General features: G+C 26.6%; 1 protein-coding gene across 2 annotated transcripts in view; it reads right to left on the bottom strand.

Moving 5' to 3' along the window:
• LOC129976279 (midasin-like) overlaps window positions 1–23,375 on the bottom strand; it is a 263,355-nt gene that overhangs the window by 191,302 nt on the left and 48,678 nt on the right. For both annotated transcript variants that reach the window (XM_056089764.1, XM_056089763.1), the window contains exons 23-33: window positions 22,643–22,821; window positions 21,213–21,304; window positions 17,925–18,041; window positions 14,894–15,040; window positions 13,155–13,299; window positions 9,775–10,057; window positions 6,944–7,079; window positions 5,393–5,647; window positions 5,090–5,286; window positions 3,527–3,657; window positions 2,557–2,757 (exon numbers count right to left, since the gene is read on the bottom strand). In XM_056089764.1, coding sequence (XP_055945739.1) covers window positions 2,557–2,757; window positions 3,527–3,657; window positions 5,090–5,286; window positions 5,393–5,647; window positions 6,944–7,079; window positions 9,775–10,057; window positions 13,155–13,299; window positions 14,894–15,040; window positions 17,925–18,041; window positions 21,213–21,304; window positions 22,643–22,821 — 1,883 coding nt within the window. The remainder of the gene's footprint in view (window positions 1–2,556; window positions 2,758–3,526; window positions 3,658–5,089; window positions 5,287–5,392; window positions 5,648–6,943; window positions 7,080–9,774; window positions 10,058–13,154; window positions 13,300–14,893; window positions 15,041–17,924; window positions 18,042–21,212; window positions 21,305–22,642; window positions 22,822–23,375) is intronic.

Below are 23,375 nucleotides of genomic sequence, written 5' to 3' on the forward strand. Positions count from 1 at the left end.
TGCACGGTTCCACCTGCTAAATTATGCACATATAGGCTTTATTACTTTTTTCCCCAACTCTGAGTGATGTTTTTGAAATTGTGTGTGTGTAATTTAAGAGAGCAACAATTTTTCCAGAGAAATAAAGGAGATTTTGAAAGTATACAAAATTTTTGCATCATACATTTAAAAATACCTATAACTATGCACACTAGAAATTCATTAAGTGCTTGTTTTTTGGCCAAATTTTGAGGTGTAGCAAAAACAAATGTCTTTAGACAATTTTCTTGTAAGGAATGAGTTATAAGTAATAAATGACATTATTTTTAAATTTGTTTTTTGTATGGCCAATGAAACAAATTTTTTGACTTGGCATAGATTGACTTGGTAATTGCACAAAACAATCAAATTTAATATAATATGTTAATGCAATCTAATTTAATGTAAAGATACATGGTGTTTTCCTGCGAAGGTCAAGTCAATCTATTTATTTAAACCATAAAAGATTTTTAATATTGATATGGTCACTAAAAGATTTTGTTAGGTTAGCTAATTACGTAATAACAGACGTAAGACAGAAGGACCCTAAAGTAGGGACTGAATAAATGGACCGACTTGGTATTACATGGATCTCACAACTTTTTATGATAGAACTGAGTTGCGAGACTTGGTATTTTTACAAGTTATGTTTTTGATGGCTTTCATTTACAATTACTATTTCATAAAAATAACAGCAGTTCCCACCGATCAGCTTTAATAGCAATTGGCATTGTCAACTTTTATAGCATCTTAAATAAGTTCATAAAAATATTTAGAAATAATGAGTATAATAATGCTCAATATCTCAGTTTGAGCTCTACAGAACAAATCGTTAGATAGAGAGTTAATATACATTTTGGAAAATGAATCAGAATATCATAATTTTTTTTTATCCTTAATAAAAAAATAAATAATATTTTGTAGTTCTCGGCAATAACTTCTGAAAATATTATGATGAAAAATTAATGTGTGTCATCTTAAAATTAATATTCATTGTGCAAGTACTACAAATCATTAAAAAAAATATAAACACAACTTAGAACTAGGAGGCTAATTGCCTTGCATTAACACCAAAACACATACCATCATAGAAAAATATTCCTTTAAAAAGTACACAGTGTCTACTTATAAAATATGTTTTTTTTTTTTTTTTTTTTTTTTCCATACTAGATTTTTACTTTTTTTCTTCTTAGAAAATGATATTCAATTTCAACTGCAAATTTAAATTCTACAGATTAAATTAGCTTGATGCATGGAATATTCTGCCACTACAAGAAAGTAATTACGAATCATGGTCAGTTAAAATTTAGGCCACCTACTATTAAATAAATGTTCGCGTTTTTCAACATATCTATAGATATAATGTAGATAAGTATAATAATTTTTGTTTTAAATTGCAATATAATATAAATTTAAAAATTCATGTTTTTGAAGATTCAAAGTAATAAATTAAGATTTTAATTAGTTACCAAATGTGTATGTTAAAAATTACTCAATAACAACATATGAAAATTTTGACGCCAATTAAAGAAATTGCAATTAAACACTGTGAAATTTCAGCCATTCATGTTCATTAGTTTTGATGATATATAAAGAAATTCAAAGAATCTAAATACCACTATTTTCAGAAAGAGATAGTAAAACAGATCTTTTAATATTAATTTAGATGAATAAAGAATATTAATATAATCATTTCTGTTTACAAAATAATTACAGGAAAGACAAAGAAAACTGAACAATCAATACAGTATGCAGAATCAATTTTTATTTAATTATATTTATATGCATTGAATTAATCAGGGTTGCAAAGATTTCTAAGAAATTCTATATCAACAAAATAATAATATTAATAGTTTTTATAAATGTTAGTTAAACAAAATACAAATAAATGCAAGGAAGAGAAATGAATAAGCACAAGTATGTGCAAATGATGTAAAATAATAAATATTGATTCATATTCCACAGGAAAGGAAAATGAATTAAAAAATGTTACATACATACAATGTAACATACATACATACACATAAACACACACACACATCAAAAATGAATTGGAATATCTGAAGTTAAAAATTTACAAATAAGAAAAAAATATTAAGAACTTTTGTTAACATTTAATTTTTTTTTCCATAAATAAGCATGAATAAAAAAAAAAATGCAAATTGGATTCATACTTTAACAAAAATTTAAAATTATTTATTCTTTTCTATATTATTTAAAGAACAGTTTTAAAAAGTATATGGCTAATTTGCCAAATCATTTAACAAAATGTAAAAAGTAATGGAAACGGACATAAAATTAACTATTCATAAAATTAACTATTCAATTTTATATTCATAGGATACTCTAAGAGGAATTGTTGAAAAAAAAATTGGTATAGTCAATTTATAAATTTAGACACAACTAATATTTCCCAATAAATAAAAATGAACACAAAAAAGTTTTCCAAAAAATTAACAAAATTAATATCTTCCACCAACAAGCTGGTTGCCTAAAATAAATTACATAAATATATTATTAAAAAAATAAGCATATTACCACACTCAATGAGAAATGGTTCAATTCCAAACCCTCCTTTAAACATTCCAATAGGTACATTGGTAAACGCTTCAGTGCCATCAGGCATCAACAAGCAAACTGTATTTATATCAAAAGTCCTGCCACTTTGTGATCCAAGAAACTTAAAACATTTTTTCTTTATTTCAATAAGAAATTCTGGATTATTAACAGCAGTTGGACCTAAAAAATTGCATTAGAACAGAATTAAAATCTAGAAATATTTAAAAAGCAGAGAGAATATTGAGTGTGTGTTAACTGGAAACATATTTAAACCATCAAAAATTAATAATAATTTGATTCTAAGCCAATGAATATTAAATAGTATTAATCAAAGTACTGAAAAGTAAAATAATAATAATAATGTTTATGTTATACAAATTACTCTATTTTTTTATTAGTACCACAAACTTATTAATTTTTTTAGAAAATTCATATTAATTTACAAAAGCTTAATCAATAGTCAGATGACTATGTAGGTTTAGTATTGGGCAGTTAATCTGCTTATTTATGGTTTGAATCTTGGCTAGGAAGTTTAATTGAATTTTATATTCTAAAATATCTCTGTTACTGTTCATTGTTTTCAATTTTGAATAAATTAAAGTGGAATATTCCTAAAATGTAAAAACACATAGCCCCATCAGCTAGGGACAAGTTCTCTTTTGCTTGCATTATGAGCTGCTTTGAATTTAATAAATCTGTCTTATTTTTAAATTCTGTTTTGCAGTTCTCTGATCTCTAAGCTAAAATATTATATCATATTTATACTTTTTAATATCCTTGTTAAATAGTAAATAGTTGATTTTATTTGATTCCCTTTGATAAATATCATGTTTTAAAGCTATATATGAAACATTTGGAAATGGGAGTTGCAATTTTGATTTGCCAATTTAAAATTTTAATACTGTAAATGTTCAAAAGTAAGAATATCAAAGTACAAAATTATACATACCTGAACCAATGCTATCCAAAAATACAAGAATAGCACCATGAAGATAAGCCTCAAGTGGGGGGAGTATTTTACCTGCAGTAACATTGATAAATTCTACCCAAGTTAAAATATCTCTTACAGTTATGGTAGCCCTATAAAAAATTTAAATGGATAATTAAACACAACAAAAAATTGTATGGGTTAAAGATATTTAAAAACAATTGTCTATACTAAGAGAATCACATATAATTCATCAGAATTTGGCTAATTTGAACATTTTTAAATCAATGTTTCTTTTGGCCCCTTAAATTTTCGATTAACATAATACTAAAATAGATTTAATTTTTAATATAATGTTAAAAATCTATAATTAGAATTTGTTTCTGCTAATTTGAAATGAAAATTGACTTCCAAATTAGTTCTGAATTGTTTCCAATAATAATTGTTACCATATCTATACTTTTCATCCTCAATAGTACCAATTTAGTAGTTTTAAAGTTTTTAATTCAGTCAATACAATAAGTACAATATATTTTTTTTAAAAATTCTCAATTTTATTAAATTCTGGGGGGGGGGGAACAGAAATAAATATTTCCCAATTTTATTAAACACTATGAACAAATTAAATGAATCTGCATTATTTGTATGAATTTTATAATACAATTATTGTCTGCAGTATCTAAAAGAGAATACTGAAAACTGTCTTTATCCATGGTCCCCCAAAAACGTTGCATCAATACTAATATACTGTCACAGGCAATCAATAGTGTATTTATGGACTGCAGAACACTAATAAGAAGTTGAAGTCAGGAAAATACATAACCACAAATATGAAAAAAGAAAAAATCTAATATAAAAAGAGAATTGAGGCTGAATTTTTGCCATGTTTTAATCCAGAATTTGGCTCTCTAATAGGGAAGAAGTAATGTCAAAAACCCCATTGAGTTTTCTTTTTATTATTATTTTGAATTTTGATTGCTCATTTCTGAGATTTCTTACATTGGGATTGTAGAGGTAATTGCTTTATAAACAATATATTTTAAATTTTTTAAAAAATAATTTTAACTAATTATTGTCATACATGTAAATGTGTGTGATTGTGCAAGTGTGTGTGTATTATTTGTAAGTTTAGTTAGTAAGCCTAAAAATATTTTTTTTATACAAGAGGTATTTTGCACAACAAAAAAAGGTTGGAAACTGCTGCAATAAAATGTCAGATATTCAGATGCAGATGTAGTTTTGGGTAAATAAAAGGAAAATCTATAATAATAAACAATAAGCAAATACATTTCAATAAAATAAATAAAAAACAAGTAATTTTACAAACTTTTAAATCCACAGTAAATATGACTACTTCACAACTAACAATTTCATGATATATCAATATCATAAATAAAAATCAATATAGTCTATAAATGCTAATTCTCACAGATTTTTGCAAGCTTTGAAAAATCTGTGATAAATTTTTTAATAAGATTTTGCCTAAATACTTGAAACTGTACTCGTAACATTTCATATATATCCATTTAAAATATATATATATATATTAAATTCAACTACAAAACATTGATAACACAAACTTACATTTTTCCAAAAGGTAGCTGACTATAAAAACACAAAAAATTTGCAATTTTTTCACCATAATTTAAACTTTTTCTCCCTTCTTTGGGTTGCAAATCAGCTCTAATGTTGTGTTCAACAATTTCTATCACGTCAGACTTTTTCGAAATATTACTTGGGCACCAAATTTCTGTAAAACGATTTCTGAGGGCCGGAGAAAGCTTTAAAAAGAAAAGGAAAAAAAAAAAAAAAAAAAGGGAAACATAAATAAATATACGGGAGAAAAGTATATAATCACACAAAAGGTAAAATTAATAATTTGATTACCTCTTTTTTGCCATAATCACCACCAGGGTTCATAGTAGCAAAAAAATGAAATCCTCTTTTTGCTTTAATCTCTAAATTCATACTGACATCCGTGTTTTTTTCAGTTAACAGTATTTTTTGCTCTTGTTCAAGAACACTGTTTAATCGCTCCAGGACAGAATCATCAGCCAATGATATTTCATCACAAAGAAAATAACTTCCTTCATTCATAGCTTTAATCAATGGCCCATCAGCCCACTCAAATAACTTTGTTTCCTAAAAGAAGGAAAAAACATAACTCCATTTAAAAAGGTTTCTTTTTTTAAGTAAGTAATTAATACAGGTAGAATATGATTTCTTTCTCCAAATATTACAATTCTACTTAAACTACAAATATATATTTTTAAATAACTACTTCATAACATTTTTGGAGCAATTAGATTGTATTTAGTAAAATATTCTTGATCTACTCACATTTTAAATTTCATAAAAATCCATAATTCTATGATTAACAATGGTGCAAAGTTATAAAGTTTTGAATATAATTATTTTAGATCATTTCAATGATCTCTTATGAAAGATATGACAATCAATACATAGCATTTATCTAAGGTAGAAGTTGATTAATCTAAAATATGGGACTTTAGTTTGGTCACCAGAAGAATGGAATTTTAAAATGTTAGGCTATCAAGAATATTTTACTAAATATGACTAATAGCACTAGAAATTTTAGTAAATATTAAGATTTTTAATTTTTTTAATGGTTTACATAGTACATATCAATATAAAAATATTTCATTGCCCCATTTAAAACACTTTTCAATTGGAAGTATATGCTTACCTCTAACAAATTAAAAAATAACTGCAAGACAAGAATTAAAATAAACATCCTGAATATTTATTTCCGCATAATTTTTAATTCTCGCACTAAAGAAAACTATAAAAAATAAAATATTCGACTAAAGTGATTTTTTTTTTTTAATGTAGAAAACATTTCTCAATTTTTGAGTTGGTTTTTACAAAATATTTAAGAACATCATAGGCATATTACCCCTTAATAACTTAAAGAACTTATTTTTTACTCCAAAAATTATTTATCATCTTGCCTTTATTATTAGTTTCAAAAAAGAACTTTTGAATATCTTAAACTGGAAAAAAAGAGCAACATTTTACCCATCCATCAGTTTTTTAACTATATTTACATATAAAATACACAATATCTATAATATAAGATGCTTATTTAAGTGAACTAATAATTTAATTTACTGAGGAAATTAATCAGCTTCTTCACATTTGCATATTCCACTTCAAATCAAATAATTGATATTTATATGCATATTTCCAGATACATTTATTTTTCCACATTTTACAGATTCTTTTTGCTTATAGCAAGATTATAATTCTACAAAAAGCAGCAGAAAATATAGATTTTGAGTAATTAATAATATAAACTGGCATATTAATAATATTTTATTAGAACAAAATGATTAATATTTAAGAAAACACATTTGCACCTTATAAACACATGGATAGCATTATTCAAAGCAATATTCACTACAAAATTGTACTTACTCTTTCTTTAACATCTCTGACAGGCCGTAGTCCACCCAAAAAATCTGCACTTTCAGAATGCATGTGACAATTTACAGAATACAGTTCTTTACCACACATTTGGGCAAAGATTTGACACATAGTTGTTTTACCACATCTAAAAACACAGATAAAGAAAACTATATTAAATACAATTTTTAATATACCTAAATGCAGTGGACCTAGAATCTTAAACAAATGTGGAAAATCTATAATTAGAAGCAAACATTAATAGTTAATATTATTCTTCTGTTTGAATGAAAATTTCTGATTTTGATTTGTGATATCATCATTTTAAAAATATTACTAAGACTTTTCATTAATACACTTTTTTAAACTACTAAATTTTAAAGAATTTTTCAAAAAATTTCGTAATTATATAAATTACACAAACTGATCACTGACTGACAAAACAATCACAAGAACACTATAGAATACTACATTTCATAACTACATGATCTATTCTGGCCCAGGAAGAAAAAGAATTTTAAAAAATATATAAGAATCTGCAAAAAGTATTTAAAGTATTTATCATAGTCTGCTCCTAGCATCAAACAAACATAGACATAACTGATATCATGAATCATTATTTCAAATTTAGAATGCTTTCACTAAGAAAAAAATATTTTGAATGTTATTTTCAAAGAAACACTTTATTTGAATAGAAGCAAGACTACAACAGTTCTTACCCATTTAAGATAATACATAAATTGAAAAGGACTTTCATGAATGTTCGTACATTCCCCTGATATACAACACAACCATTTAATATTTCATTATCATTTCAAGTTTTTTTTTATTATTCCGAACATTTTTTTATTTAATTACATGAAATTTCAATTATACAAAATAACTTTAATTGTAATTTTATTGAGGTGTTCATTTACAAACTCTGCACTTTTTCACTGTCAAAAATGGCTTTGAATGGAATTCAACTGTCAAAAGAATGTGGTGATTTCTTCCCCAGTCAAAAAACTAATTTTATTTTGTCTCCAGCTCCTCCATTATAAAGTGTATGTATATACAGTACACTCCCGATTATCCGCGGAATTGGGTGGCACAGCCGCCGCGGATAACAAAAATCGCGGATAATAAGAAAAAAGCTAAAAACGGGTATAGCAAAAGAGAACAGTCATTCCAACTTTGAAAAATCGTTTTATGTACAATAAAACGTAAAATAAACAGCAGGAAATGTTTCACTAACGCTTAATATTTTAGTATATCACTCAAAACTAACCTGAAATGCATTTTGTTAATGAAAACAGAAAAGTGCTTTTTACTTACGAGAGGCGTCAAGGATACACAGAAAAATTAATACATATGTACTGTTTTAATACTGTAATGTATTATGTAATTACAAAAGCATAACTGTAAAACTACACCTTTTTGAAGAAATCAGTCATTTGTGTTTGCTTCTTGCTTTAGAAGCATTTTCTCTTTGCTTGGAAGCAAAATAAAAACTTAGTGCGGCAGGCGCAGATAATCTCAAAAGTCTCTTTCTTAAGCTGACACTTGTAAAAAAAACTCTCATAGAAATCACTAAAGGGAAAAATATCTGCCGCTTTTTATTCTTGTGATATAGACTGACTCATTGCTAATGAGGTCGTAAAAATTATCAAATAATAGCATAGTTAAATTTAATTAATTACTATCCCAAGAAAACTCAGGTCTTGCAGAATTTCACTATAAAATTTGTTTTATCATATTTTTACTCATCATGAAGCTTAAAAAATATTCTACTTTGATTGATAATTTAACAAATGTACTGAGGAAGCTTGCAATTAGATGGTCGAACTGGATATATGTATTTCACAATCGCATTATATCGGATGGTGGTTGATGGATAAGTAAGGATGATTGCATTTGTAAAGAGTTTTAAAAATGCAAATTATGTGCAAAAGCTATGAAAATAATTTTTTCAGATAGTGATTATAAAATGATGGACTTTGAACATAGTGAATTAATATTTAACTTTTTTCATTTGTTAAGAAGATTCAGGAGAGAGCACTAATGATAAATCTAAATGTTTTTAAGCTTACAAAAAAAATTAAAAATTCAACTTAAAATCTGTAAATGTTTTTGTCTCAGTTTCTTATATAAAGTAATGGAATAAAAAAAAATGATTCTTTTTAAATTTCATTGATACAGTGATGAATTTTCAATAATTTCTTATATAACACACATATTTTTTGCTGAAATTCATTCTTTGTTCAAAATTTAGGTTTCAACGGAAACAAAAGATATTGCCACCAAAACCAAACGAATTATTTCAACCATTCCAAAGACTCAATCTGATAGCCTCATTTATACTTGATAAAGTAAGGGCAAAAATCAACATATTGTAAAAAGCAATGTAGAAGGAAATTGCAAAGCTTACTGCAATTATCATTCCATATAATTCAACAAAGTCACTGACAACAAACTGTAGAATTCTTAAAAATAATTTAAAACTTCTTAAGCTTGAATTAATTTTGAAGAAAAGTATTATCATATTGAAAAAAAAAAAATTAATGTTAAACAGAATTTGACCAATGGACCTCTAAGAATACATTGCCAATTTTTAGTTAATTGACTCAGCATAAACTGTTGTCATAAAACAAATTAACCATTCCCCAACTGAGCACAAGATAATTCCCAATGAAAGTTGTCTGTCCAATGGCTGTCAATAAATCTTGGGGGTCACTTTATGTATACTTTCCAACTCAATCAAACCAACAATATTTTAGTATTAATTAATGAAATTTAAAGACTGCAATCAAATAATAAGTATAGTAAAAATAACTCATTTGATTTAAAATCTCTATCCTGTTTACCCAGTATTGCCAATCAAAAGAACTGGTTCATTAAACTGCATTGCTTTTCCAACAAGTACAGCCAAACGTCTCATATGTTCAGTCCAAACAATATTAGTTAGTGGTGGCTGCAAATGAGTCCCAAGGATTGTCTGCAAGATATGTTTTGTAGTTACAGATGTGTTCCCATTTAAAGTAAAGAGAGTCTCAGGATTGGTTTTTCTTTTTAAATGCTTCAGTATTGCGTCTTGAATGACAAGAACTTCTTCAGGATGTCGTACTTTACCAGCTAATAACAAATAACCTGAAATAAAAATAGAAAATTTGAGATTCCTTAAATGAAAAAAAAAAAAAAAAAATAGCAGTAAATACATCACAAAGGTAATATTATAATCATAAAAGATTAGGAATATGAACATTAGATTATAATTTTTAAACTATTATAATACTCCTTTTACAGACTTCCATAAAACTGATGAACACTCATTTATTAATTTTATAATGATTTTTTTAAAAATTACAGCTTATGAAAAATATGATTTAATAGCATACATACTTAAAAAATATTTAAAAATGCTTTACATTTTAATAATGTTTCACAATTTAAAACTTACACAAACATTACATTGTGTGGAGCTTCATTTATTTTTAAAAGTGTGTGTATATGTATATAATGATTATATATTTTAATGCAGTAGGCTTTGACTTTCTTTAATTGCTTTAGCTTAATAAGGTTGGACTTTAACATGAAATTAAAAAAAAAGAAAAAGAATTAGCATATTCGAATTAATATTATATTCCACATAAAATGAAGATCTCCTGTTTTATACTGTATATTCCTGTTATGACTACATATTTTGTCTTATCCCTAATAATAGGAAGGATATTGTAATAGTTAAGAAGCTAAATCAACAATTTTTCAAAAATGTAACTGAAAGGTTTAGTCTATCCATCATCTTTTCTTTCATAAATATTTTTATTATGGAAATTTCTTTTTCATTCCTTGCGTCAAGAAAGGATGTACTAAGAAAATAAAGCTGAAAAATTATATTAAACAAAATATGCTAGGTAAAAGATAACAAAATTGCATTTAAATGTAGATTTAAAAAATAATTTATCTGTCATTCCACAAAATTCAATCAAGGATGAAATTAATTTTCAAACAAATAGAATTCCATTTCAATATCATTTGGAAAGAGAAAAATATTGTTTTTATAAAATCAATATAAAAAGATTAATAAGAAGAAATTATTTATCTTATTTATATTTTAATAAAAAATTTTCCTGTCTCATATAGCTATAATTAAAAAAATATCTAAAATGCTTCATTTAAAATAAATTATATCAGAAATTATTTGCAAACTTTCGTGAAATATTTTTCATGTTTTTAAAAAATACTTTTTTGTTTTAATGAAATAAGAACTTCAATTCAATTTTTCCAAATGGAAAATGTAAGTGAGTAAAGAACAAACTTAAACTTTGTTTGAGCAATGCTATTCCTACTACAAAAACTTATGAAACAATTACAAAAAGTTTTTAACTGTTCATACATGAAAGACAATCTGAGCGGCATAAAATATTTAAGGAAAGTAGAGAATCTAACACAGATGAATCTCTTTCAGGTAAAACATTTATTTCAAGTAATTAACAACATGTTCATTAGATCAGAGAATTAATGACCTTTATTTCACAATTAGAAACAATATTGACTCTACAATTTGGTTCCTGTTCAGTGATCTTGAGTAATCATTTAAATTTGGGATAAATTGTTTATCAAATTATTCCAAAAAATAACAAGTGACCTTGAAGAGGCTTTTTCAAACTTCTGCATTATGCTGAAATTTGTGTTGACACATTTGATAAGAAACAGCTTGAAAATCAAATGATTGGTGCTTGAAAAATAGGTGTGGGGGGGGACCAAGTCAAAATTACTGAAAAATTAAAATAATGTCTATTCTTTTTTATTTTATTTATTTATTTATTTGGTTTGTTACAGTGTTTTTCATTATGGATTTCTAACAAATATCAATAACGAATGTAATTTGAATGTTTTGCAGCTTTTACAAGAAGTAATTCATTGAAACTGATCTGAATTGAAGCAAAACAACTCATGGATTTTACACAACGATAAAATACCTTTCATAGTGCCATTATTATTCATTAATTGTATTTGCATATTACTTTTATCAACTCCATACACTGCATTCATATATATGATTGAAGATGCTTTTTTCTTATTTTCATGGCTGAACTTGTCTCTCTACAGTTAACATCTTGAGTTTATTGATGCAATACAAGAAAATTTACTACAAAACTGTCTTGAAAATTGGAAGGTACAAAAAAAAAAAAAAAAAAAAAAAAAAAACCTTTTAACAGAGCAATACAACTGGAGAGGATTACTTTAAAAGTGATGCAATAAATATTTACCATTAAATTGATATATTTTGCTTTATGACAACATTCCCAACCTTTTTAATCATAGTAAAGTGACTGCATTTCAAAGAAAATCAGGCCTTAATATTGTTATGAATCCGCAACACTGTTTCTCTGCATAATTAGCCTCACCATTTCAATTCTAAATGAATGCTGAATTAATGATAAGTTAATGCCCCCACTCTAGAGAACAAAAATGAAAGTTCTGACAAATGGAAGAAATTTGGCTCTATCTCTATTAAGAACAAAGGAATGAAGATGAATCTCCATTAAGAACAAGAAGATTTTTCTGGAAAATTTGAGGTTCTGTTTGAAAGTTTTTCCAATTATAAGGTGTTGAAACTATTAAATTAATTCCCTTGTTGGGAATTAGTGATTGTTGGGAATTAGTTGGGCAAGTTGGTGATGCCAAGCATTGTTGATTGTGCTATAATTTAATTAACAATTTGCTCTTCCAATGCGCTGATTTCTGCAGATGCTATTCTTTATGCATATCTAGACTGTGTTTATCTATCTGTGCTTTGAATTTTCGAGTAAAATAAAGCATTGTTATCCATAAACAAACTTTTAAGATTCTTCATGTATTACACTCATTGGAAAGATGAACAACAATCAATGTAAGGAACACATTAGACTTTATTTTTTACACCATGCATTACACTTTATATTTATTAATATGACACATGCCTCATTAATAAATAGATATTTAGTAATAAATTATAGCAACTTTTATTTAAAGTAATAGTATAATAATAATAACATATATTTATATTAATTTCAAACATTGAATAAACTATTATGACTAATTTATCTAAACTTTGGCTGAATTCAAAAAGAAATCATTCTTTTAGAGTAAATTTAATATTGGGTGCTATTAAAAAAAATGCAGCACCTTATTTTTTACTTGAATCTTATTTTCAAAGAAAAATAGTATTTTGAAAGGATTTGAAAGAAAATTTCTTTATTACCTTCATCTGCCAAATGCTGATCCCAATCATAAAATCCAGTAACTGGCGGCTTAGCATGATTATATCTTTCACCCCAGCGAAACAAGTCACGCAAAGTTATAAATCCTTGCTTACCAGCAAAAACACCACTTTCTCTACGTCTCATCTGCAATTTTGTAAGAGATCATAAACAGAAAAATTAAACTTATAAAGCATCATATCAAATATTAAAGAAAAGGAAATTTAATTCAGTTCTTAAAATTTTCTTTACATAACAATTCACTCCCTACCAAATTTAGACACTTGTAAAAAGGATTATTTCATATAAAAATGGGCTTTTATATTCTAAAGATGTTTATACAATTCCTTTTTATAGTTGATTTATACTTTTTTCAAGATTAACATCATTGGAAGGGAGAATATATATATATATGTTACCGTTAAAGTATATAATGCAGTTATTTCATAGAATACCTAGTTATTCTATGAAATAACTGATCGTGTCCATTAAAGTGTGTAATATGTTATTAATTTGACACTTTAACTAGTTATTCTATGAAATAATTAGGTATTCTATAAATTAACTAATGAGAGACAGTTAAAGTGTAAAATAAACAATTTATCTAAAATGAAATTAAACTAATGATAGACGATTAAAATGAAAAAGAAGCAATTTATCTAATTTATGCAGCGTATAAATGGTATTTATGGAAACGTACCATAAAATCATTTGTTACAACAAGGATTACTAAAATGACACTTGGAATTACAAAGAACATTATTTCTAAAACAAAAACATCTTTTGTTGACACACTGGGTTTTACACGAACATTTTTTAAATCTCTGACCAGTACCTAAACTTTGAGCTGTAGCAACCGACCAGAGCGATATTTCTACATCCGGTACTTCTTTGATTTTAATTAATTTTTGTTCGCAGACACTGAACTGGGATCGGGAATATAATTGTTTTATGCGGCCGTTTCTTGTGCCCAATTGGAAAAATCCTTCTTCGGTTATTTTTATGATGATTGCTAAAATAAATTTGGCATCACCTTTTCCTCTGTCAACTTCAGGCACTGTGATACGGACGGTAAACCCTACAGAGGCTTCAGAATGAGATTTATCCGACATTAATTTCATCTTTTTCGCTTGAATTTCTAAACATTTTTTACACTTTTCTCTTTCTCTTTGAACATTAAGTTCATTAAAACACAATTTTCAGATTTTCTGCTCAACTTCATCTTCTGAAACATAATCTTCCGAACATGATATATGGACAGGCTCCATACATTTGAAGCAAACTATATCTTCACTGCATTCTTTTAAACAGACAACACATACTTTCGTAATGGGATTATTTAATACTGTTTGTTCAACTACTTTTTCATTATCAGGTTGAGAAGAAACATTCATTGCAGTCAAAGTATTTTGTAATTGATCTTCCAACGAATCAAGTGCTTCCTTCGGAATGGCAGTTGTTGACAGTCCAACTCTAGCTGCGCAACCAAACATAGCCTTGTAGAGGGACCTTTTAATACCAGAATGGAACGCTCTGTTCTTCATAAACTGGATATGATATAGATTATTTTACACTTTAACGGGCTGCAGATCGTTATTCTATGAAATAACTAGTTAAACCATGAAATGCAAGAAAGTTTTACACTTTAACGGACACGATCAGTTATTTCATGGAATAACTAGGTATTCTATAAAATAACGGATTTCATACTTTAACGGTAACATATATATTAATTACTTACCTGCAACTCGTGCATGACAGCAACAAGTTTTATGCTGTGAGAACGAGATAATTTACATCTCTTCTCTAAAATGACTTCCAACTCATGAGGAGGGATTTCATTAAAATGAAGTTCAATGAAACGGTTCCTGAAAGCTCTAGATAAAATCTGTAAATAAAATAAAGAGCATTAAAATATATTCTTCACAACTCCTTTTCTTTAAGAATGTTAAACTCCAATAGGATGTGATTACAAGTTAAGAAAAATAAGAAAGAAATCAAAATGCAATCTTAGCATAAACAAAGAGAACACAACTTATTCTAAAAAGAAACTAATGGGGGGAGGGGACCTTCCTTAAATTTTCTTGCATAATCCCTTTCATGTATTATCCCATTTTTCAAAAAAAAAAAAAACAACAGAAAAACAGTAATGTAAACTTTAAAAAAAAAAACATATATTGCAGAAAACCATTCATATTAATAATCACAAATTTAATACAAAGAAATTGCAAACAGTAGAAGCATAAAAGGAAGATAATATTGTACTTACATAACAATCAAGTTATTATATTTGGCATCTAAATGAATTTAATTTATAAGGAATTCAACCTCAACCAGAATAATAAGCAAATAACCAATATGACCAAATGATTTCTACCAACTCAATTTTCACACATAGTGATATAATCTGATATAGTTTATGCTTTATAATATAGAGAAAAGCAACACTGCATTTTGGAAAACATTTCTAACCCTCTTGGGACAGGATGTCTGGTTTTTAGGCATTCATTCAGGATGGAGCATACATAAAAGGAATCATTCCACAGTACGAGGTTTAGCGCAGCTAACCCTAACATTGTAGTTTTTGGGACCTCTTTAGATTATTATTTCAGTTGTCATATATGTAAAAATTAGTATTAAGTAATCTTTTCCTTTTAATTACATTAAAATATGCTTTTAAAAAAACTTATTTATGTTGTGAAATAATTTTCAAAAGTTCAATTCAAATTATTTTGAAATTTTAATAGACAAAATACATTTACAAACTTTAAAATAAATATTAAAAATTTAAAAAATACAATATAAAAAGTAGAGGGCAGGCATGCAGTGAGCACAGATTATGATAAAATATCCATATCAGAATCATTCAAAATCTCGATTTTTAATTCTTTAGACCATGGATCTGTGCCATTAATTGCTTTATTCATAATGGAAGACTTTCTTCATCTGATAAATAATATTTTCTTTCGATAACAAATTGAATTCAAGGCATTTCGAAATAAAAAAGGAAATACATGTAACACATCTGAATGCTACATTAAAAGCAACAAAATTGATGGTAAAACCCAAACAGACCCTGCATAGTAGCAAAAATAAAATTAAAAATAATAATAAATTAAATTTGGAGGAAGACTAGAAATGCGAGAATGTTTATATCAAGTGGAGAATTAAAGAACCCAACTCTGTTTATTTACATTACGGTTACTCTACTTCCTTCAACAGCCAATGAATAAAATACCAAATTGATGCAGAATGTGAGCTAACTGAAGGTCAGGATACTAAAACTGTGTTCATTTCCAAAGTAATGGGCACAGGGAACCATCTAGTGGCCTTTAAAAATTGTTCCAGCTTAAAATGCACATATGCATGTCCCTGTCCCCTGAGCTCTACTTCCAGCGATGCACAAGTGATATGCCCAGCTTTGAGAGATGTTCGTAGATGATGCAATTATGACATGCCTATCATGAAAGGGTTAATAAATGGTCCATCAATTTTATAAACATATAACTTTGGTGATAAAACAATATATCACATTTCATCTACTTTTATCAGTTGTGTTTTTATGCTCATAGATATGCAAATCGGGCAAAGAGATAGTCAACTAAATGACTTAATTTGTTCCACAAACACTATTTGCATCAAATTTTACCCATCTGCAACATTACATTTTTCACTCATTGTCTTTACATACACACAAATGAACAGATGGGCTTATCTTCAATGGATTCCATCCAAAATTTCATAAGAATCTACAAATGTTCATCAAAGCTATACTAATATTTATAAAAGGAAGTATCTGTGTGTGTTGACGAAGACCAGACAAATCTATCTAACTTAAAGCCATGAAATTTGGAAAAGAGACAGGCAATGCACATCAATACCGAAATTCTCAAATTTAAAGTAGAAATTTTTTTATCAATGTTTTGAGTTATTTGGATGATTTTTTGTATAATTTCCTCAAACAGTTTTAAATTGGTGTAGGAGAAAAAGATAGTCCTGCCAAAAAGAGCAAACAACTGAGTTCCAAAAGAAATTTGTTCTGGAACTCTAATATAATAAGAATATAATAAGAATTTTTTAAAAAAATTAATCACTTTTCCTAGAAATTTAAAAAAAAAAAATATTTTGCATTCAACTTTTTATTTCTATTATCTTTCCCAAAATTTTTGAGGTGATTATTCAAATATCTCAACAAAAAATTCAAACACCTATTACAACTGATTATATCCAAAGATACTTCAAATAGATACAATCAAAATTTTCACTTTCAAATTTAAAGACAGAGTTGTTGTGTAAAAAGCTGCCAGAACCTTTGGGGAAAGGTGAAAAACAATAAAAAAAAATGACCTCAAACAAAACAGCAACAGCACGGAGAAAAAGCCAAAAAAAGATCAGGAGGGAAAAATGAAGCAATTTTAATATGCATCACTCTGCAGGTACTGCTAGTACTTATATATAAAAATGCTTTCTTGCAATGCAATTTTAAATTATTACATCCTCCAAATAGACAAGAAATACTACCAAAAATGCGTTTTTTCAGACTTCGGAAGTTTAAAACATTGAAATTCCTCAAAATTTTGACACTGTTTTTTTTAAATAATACAATACTTTTAAAAAAATTAACTAAGAGATTTTAAAAGTACCATAATTTTTATGATTTCGTATATGAAATAATTTTTTTGAATTTTTTCAATAATATTTATGCAGTATCATAAATTATCTTTAAACCTAGTAATTACATAGCAAATTAAGAATGATTAAAATCTCTTTACCTTTCTGCCTCCATAATGTCCAGGAGGATTCTGGGTTGCAAAAATCATAAAACCAGGTTGAGCTTTGATTACTTCTTGAGTCTCAGATATAAAAAGCTCTCGATTGTCATCCAAGACCTAAATAAGTCATATAATAATCATAAAAATAATAATAATAAAAACCAAAAATTCAAAACGAAAAAATCATCATAAAAATTCATCTTAAAATCACCTATCAGTCTCTATATTAAAATTTCTTCGTAAAAACAATGGAAACAACTTCAAACAATAATTTCTTCAAATCATTCATTTTTTAGATATTTTTACGAGATTTTTTTTTTTTTTTTTTTAGATTTTTTTTAACTATTGCCAACACAGAAAGGAATTCTTTTTATTAAAACAATGAAATACAATTTTCTGCTAGTGAATAAAAAGTAAGAAAGTAAAATAAGATAGATCTTGAAGAGATATGATAAATTGATGGTGGTAAATGTTTTTGTTAAGTAATATTTAATGATAAATCACTTGAACTCTAAAATAAATTGTACCATAGATACAATCAGGGTTGCCACTCAAATCAGGAAAACAAATTCCCAGTGTTTCCCTTGTACATCAATTCAAGATACGAGGAAATGTGCAAATAGCACTCATGTTTTAGTTATAATGGAATATGGTTTTACGGAGTGAAAAAAAGAAGGGAAAGGGAGCAAAAACAACATTATTTGAAATAATAACATAATAAAAGAAGGTTTATATTTACATATAGAAATAAATTATTTATTATCTAGAAACAAGACAAAATTTATATATAAAGGGGGGAAGATATATTACTTCTCATCTTCTTTAATTGCAAGTCACACAAAATTAAGGATTTGGATGAAATAAAACAAAATATTTTTGTTACGATATGAATCATTTAACGATCAATTAACAAAAAACATCACAAAGCAAGATTTTTTTTATTTATTCATTTTTGCCAATTTAATTAATTAGTATTTGGGCATTGATTCTGCAGATTTTTCAACCATCAGTTTCATGGTGCTAAGGAACCTAAAACAAAACTAATAAAGTACAACATTTCTGTATGCCCTAATATACATTTATCAGCTATTTCATTTTCAAGTGAACATATGTGAAAATATTTCTGATATATTATTGGATGAATTAAAGGACGAATGTGACATAAGTTTTAAAGCCCATAAAAATTCAGCTTTATATGATTGTTCTTGAACTAAAAAGTTCAAAATCAGTTTAATTTCGGACATTAAATCTGACGTTTTTGGATTTTACATATCATTTCTTTTAGATACCAAGTCCAGCATCAATATGTCACTTTTGAAATGGCACACATTCTTGTATGTTTTCCTCTTTCACATGACTAGTAAATGAGGGTTTTCATTTTTACTTAGGCAAATTATCTTTTTTCATAAACTCACGTATGGTAGACTACCATACTACCATTCAATAAACTCGAGTATGGCAGACTAAAACCACTGCACCGCTTCGCAGATTGAATGTTACCAATCCTGCTATAGAAATGTATTATTTCACACAGATGCAGATATTTCATGCATGCTCAATAGAACTTGCACTTTGGGAATCTCATAGAAAAAGAACAACAGTCTCGAAATAGAAAGTGGAATGATATATACAGCAAAAAAAGGGAAGAGAGAAAAGGAGAGCACCACATTACAAAATTGTGAATCGTAATGTTCCATTTTTGGAAGTTATGACTACAATCTTTTATTCCTGCAATCCTTAAAGATCGGCATTATTTGAATGTGGAAAAAATAACTTTAAAATTCCCAGTATTTCTTTCTTTCTTTTTTTTATGGTAGTTTTTAAATTTTCCTGCATTTTCCCAATTTTTTTAGATGATTTTGAAATTTCCTGTGTTTTCCTGGTTTTCCCTATTCTCTCGGTGGAATTTTAATCCAGTACAATTTATATATTTTATATCATTTAGATTCTGTTAAAAACAGACTATCTAAAAAAAACATTTCTTCATTATCTCCTTTATTTATAAAGCTTACAAGTTACAAATTTATGACTAAAAAGGTACTCAAAACTTGAATACAAATTTATTGCTATGCATATTGACAAAAAATAAAATCTCAACATAAAAATGGCATTGTCCAATTACTACAAATTAACTACTGTTTTTCAATAGCCTAACTGGAGCTTGATTAAAGTTCTAGCATTTTGATCATCTGCTTAAATATGTTGCACTAAAGTATAATGAATGAATTATTCCATATGTTAAATATGCAGTTAACTGTATATGAAATAAAATACACAAACAATTTGCACAAATATTGAATAAAGATATACAGTATGAATCGAAGAAACAGGAGCAAAATTATAGGCGGCTGGATAAGTTGAAAGGAAGAAAGACTACAGAAGTTTAAGACTCCAGTTTTTCTTTTATGTCATATTATGTGTGTGTGTGTGTGTGTATAAAGGAAGACACAATATCATATATATGGATGGATAGATGGATTTTTATGTTTATTGGCACAAGAACCATACCTGGCTAACATAATAAATTTTCAGGTACAAAGTTAGAGAGACAAACTGTTAAAATATTAATATTTTAAAAATATTAGAAATGTCAAAAACTTATCACATCTATAGCTTAATAAAATCAGCATTTTCAATAATCAAATAGATATCATGAAATGCATTACAAAAAGGGAAACATAGTCCCTACAATAATAAAAGGAAAAAGTCCATAAAAATTCACTGAAACGAAAATTCGAACAAGGTGTAAAATTTACAAAAAGCAACTTTGGCTCCAAGAGATTAAAGATATAACTGCAATGTCTTAACTTGATTTTTTTTAAATACTTGTAATGTACAGATGTACTTAAATTGGATGGATAAAATGTTTGAAATCACCCCATTTAAGCAGGCTCTTTTTCAATTTTGCTCAAATAAAAGTTTTATTAGAAGTTGTAGAGTTTGTAGATGGTGGTTACTAACATTGTTCAACAACCAGAGGACTGTCTTTGATTGGTTCATTTGGGTCATAATATATAGCATCAAGTTTAGCATCAGTTAGATATCACAGCTAACAGTTAACCAAAATTTACTTGGATAAATAGTAAGGAGAACATAAATTAGGCATAATTAATTAGAAAATTTTTGTAAAGAGAATAGAAGTAACCACAATTTTTGAAGTCAAATTACTGAATTTATAAATCATCTCTAAAATTGTGGTCTCCAATTTCATTCCTTTCTTTCTATGTTGAGATACCCCCCCCCCATAAATAAAGTTAGCAAAACGAATAATTAGGGTCTATTACTTACTCGATTTAATGCTTCCATGACTTCAGTTGGGGCAAGGTTCAGTTCATCCAAAATTATCCAATAACCTTTCCTCATAGCCTCAACCAATATACCTTTTCAGATTTAAAATAAAATTAATACATTAGGAAAATAAAATGAAAAAATGCATAAAAAAATTTTTTCTATAAAACATTATATGCCAGTATTTGTTCTATACATTAATATTCCAACTAGATGAATTGGATTTTCCTGGACTTCATTTTGCTTGCTCTTAAAACTTTCTGCTTAGAGTTCAAAGTTGTAAAATCTTAATAAATGGAGGATTACAGGGACTTTGAAATAAGCAAAAATGGACAAAGACGTGTAATTTTATTTTTATCGTTTCATCACCAAAATATATGTTTATATTCAACAAAAATAGAGTTATAAAATATATTGCTGAATAAAATAAATATTTGAAGGTTAAGAGGGAAAAAAGTACATCTTACTAACTTTTCTCAAAATTATATTGTAGTTAGTTTTAAATATTTTTGAAATGTTCCAGATGTCTTAATTTTTGAAGAAATGAAATGAAGTTGATAATAAAGATTTCAGAAAACAGAGAATACATTTTATGTTTCGAGGTTTTTTTGTTTTTTGTTTTTATTTATTTTTTATTAGCTTGTTAAAAGGCAATTTTAGTTCAGAAAAACATAAAATTCCTATGAAAATTCAGTAAGTGTGCATAAAAATATTTCTAAAAATTTAGCATTTCATTGGAATTACAAAATTATACATAGTTTTGTTCCAAATAAATTTACATTGGGTAATAAGAAAAGATAATAGAAAAAATTTTTTAATTAAGTCGCCTGGAATATTTTGAAATTTTTTTTAAATTATATATGTTTTATATTTTTTTAAATAATATATTTTGCCTTATAATTTTTTTAAAAAGAAATCTGAACTATTTATATATTTTAATACATATGCAAAAAAAAAAAAAATTATAACATTGACTGAATTATTCCCAAAAGTATCTAATGGTGTCCATAGTTCCAATAAAAACACAAAAAGATTTGAGTCAAAATAAAAAAATACATATTTTGCATTTCCTGCATATTTAATTTCATAAAGATTATGTTGTTCTATCCAAGTATTTTACAAACTGCCATAATCAAGTAAAGAAATAATTGACAAAAATAACAAATGATAAAATATTTGAGTTCATTCTATGCATTATAAAATGTTCGACACTGAATAAATACTTATAAAAAAAAAGGATATTTATTTTGCAATAAAAAATAATAATCACAATGTATAATGATTATAATTTCATTAGCAATTATTCTATTTAAAACTGCAATCAAATTCAATAAATTTAATATTAAAATTTTTGTTCATGAATATTTTAATATAATAAAGAAATATAGAAATAACTTTTTTCTTTTTAAATTCAAGAATCTTTCATTCACCTTCTCTAAAAACTAGCTTGCCACTCGCATCTGCACCGTAAGTTCCAACATATTCTTGGATGTCAGTATGTTCATGGTTATTTACTCTAAGGCAAACATTTCCTGTAATTTTGGCAAGGTACTGTATAAGACTAGTTTTACCAGAAGATGTTTCTCCTTGTAAGAGAACAGGAAAACGCCTAAAAAATTCCAAACATATAATGAATACATGCATATTACTTCAGAATGTATACTTAATATTAATAAAGGTATTTCATTTACTTTCCATCAATTCAAATAATTTTAAAATTAAATATATTTGAAACTGTTTTTGTAAAATCTTGCATTATTAGTAGCAATTTTTCAAATCCTTTATGAGGTATTTCTTGCCCTAATTATACATTTTTATGATATTTGAGTCATTCATACATTATATGGAACTTTTACATTTAGAACTAAAAAATAAGGAAGAATTTAAACCAATTAAATCTAATAATTCAGAAAATATGTTATTGAGATCATAAATATTTGTCTTGATTCATAATCTTATTCGAATTATCTATATTATGGAAAAAGTTTTTTGTTAAAATAATTAGAGGATTGATTAGAACTTCTCTTGTTTTTGAAAAAGAAAAACATCATGCAACTATTACTGAAATTTATAATGCAGCTGAATATTAGGAATCAAATATTTTGTTATTTCTCTGTTAGCTCAACAGCAAACAAAATGAGGAAAATTCTGAAATTTCATGAA

This window comes from Argiope bruennichi, chromosome 7 (assembly GCF_947563725.1).
Source record: "Argiope bruennichi chromosome 7, qqArgBrue1.1, whole genome shotgun sequence".
NCBI lineage: Eukaryota > Metazoa > Arthropoda > Arachnida > Araneae > Araneidae > Argiope > Argiope bruennichi.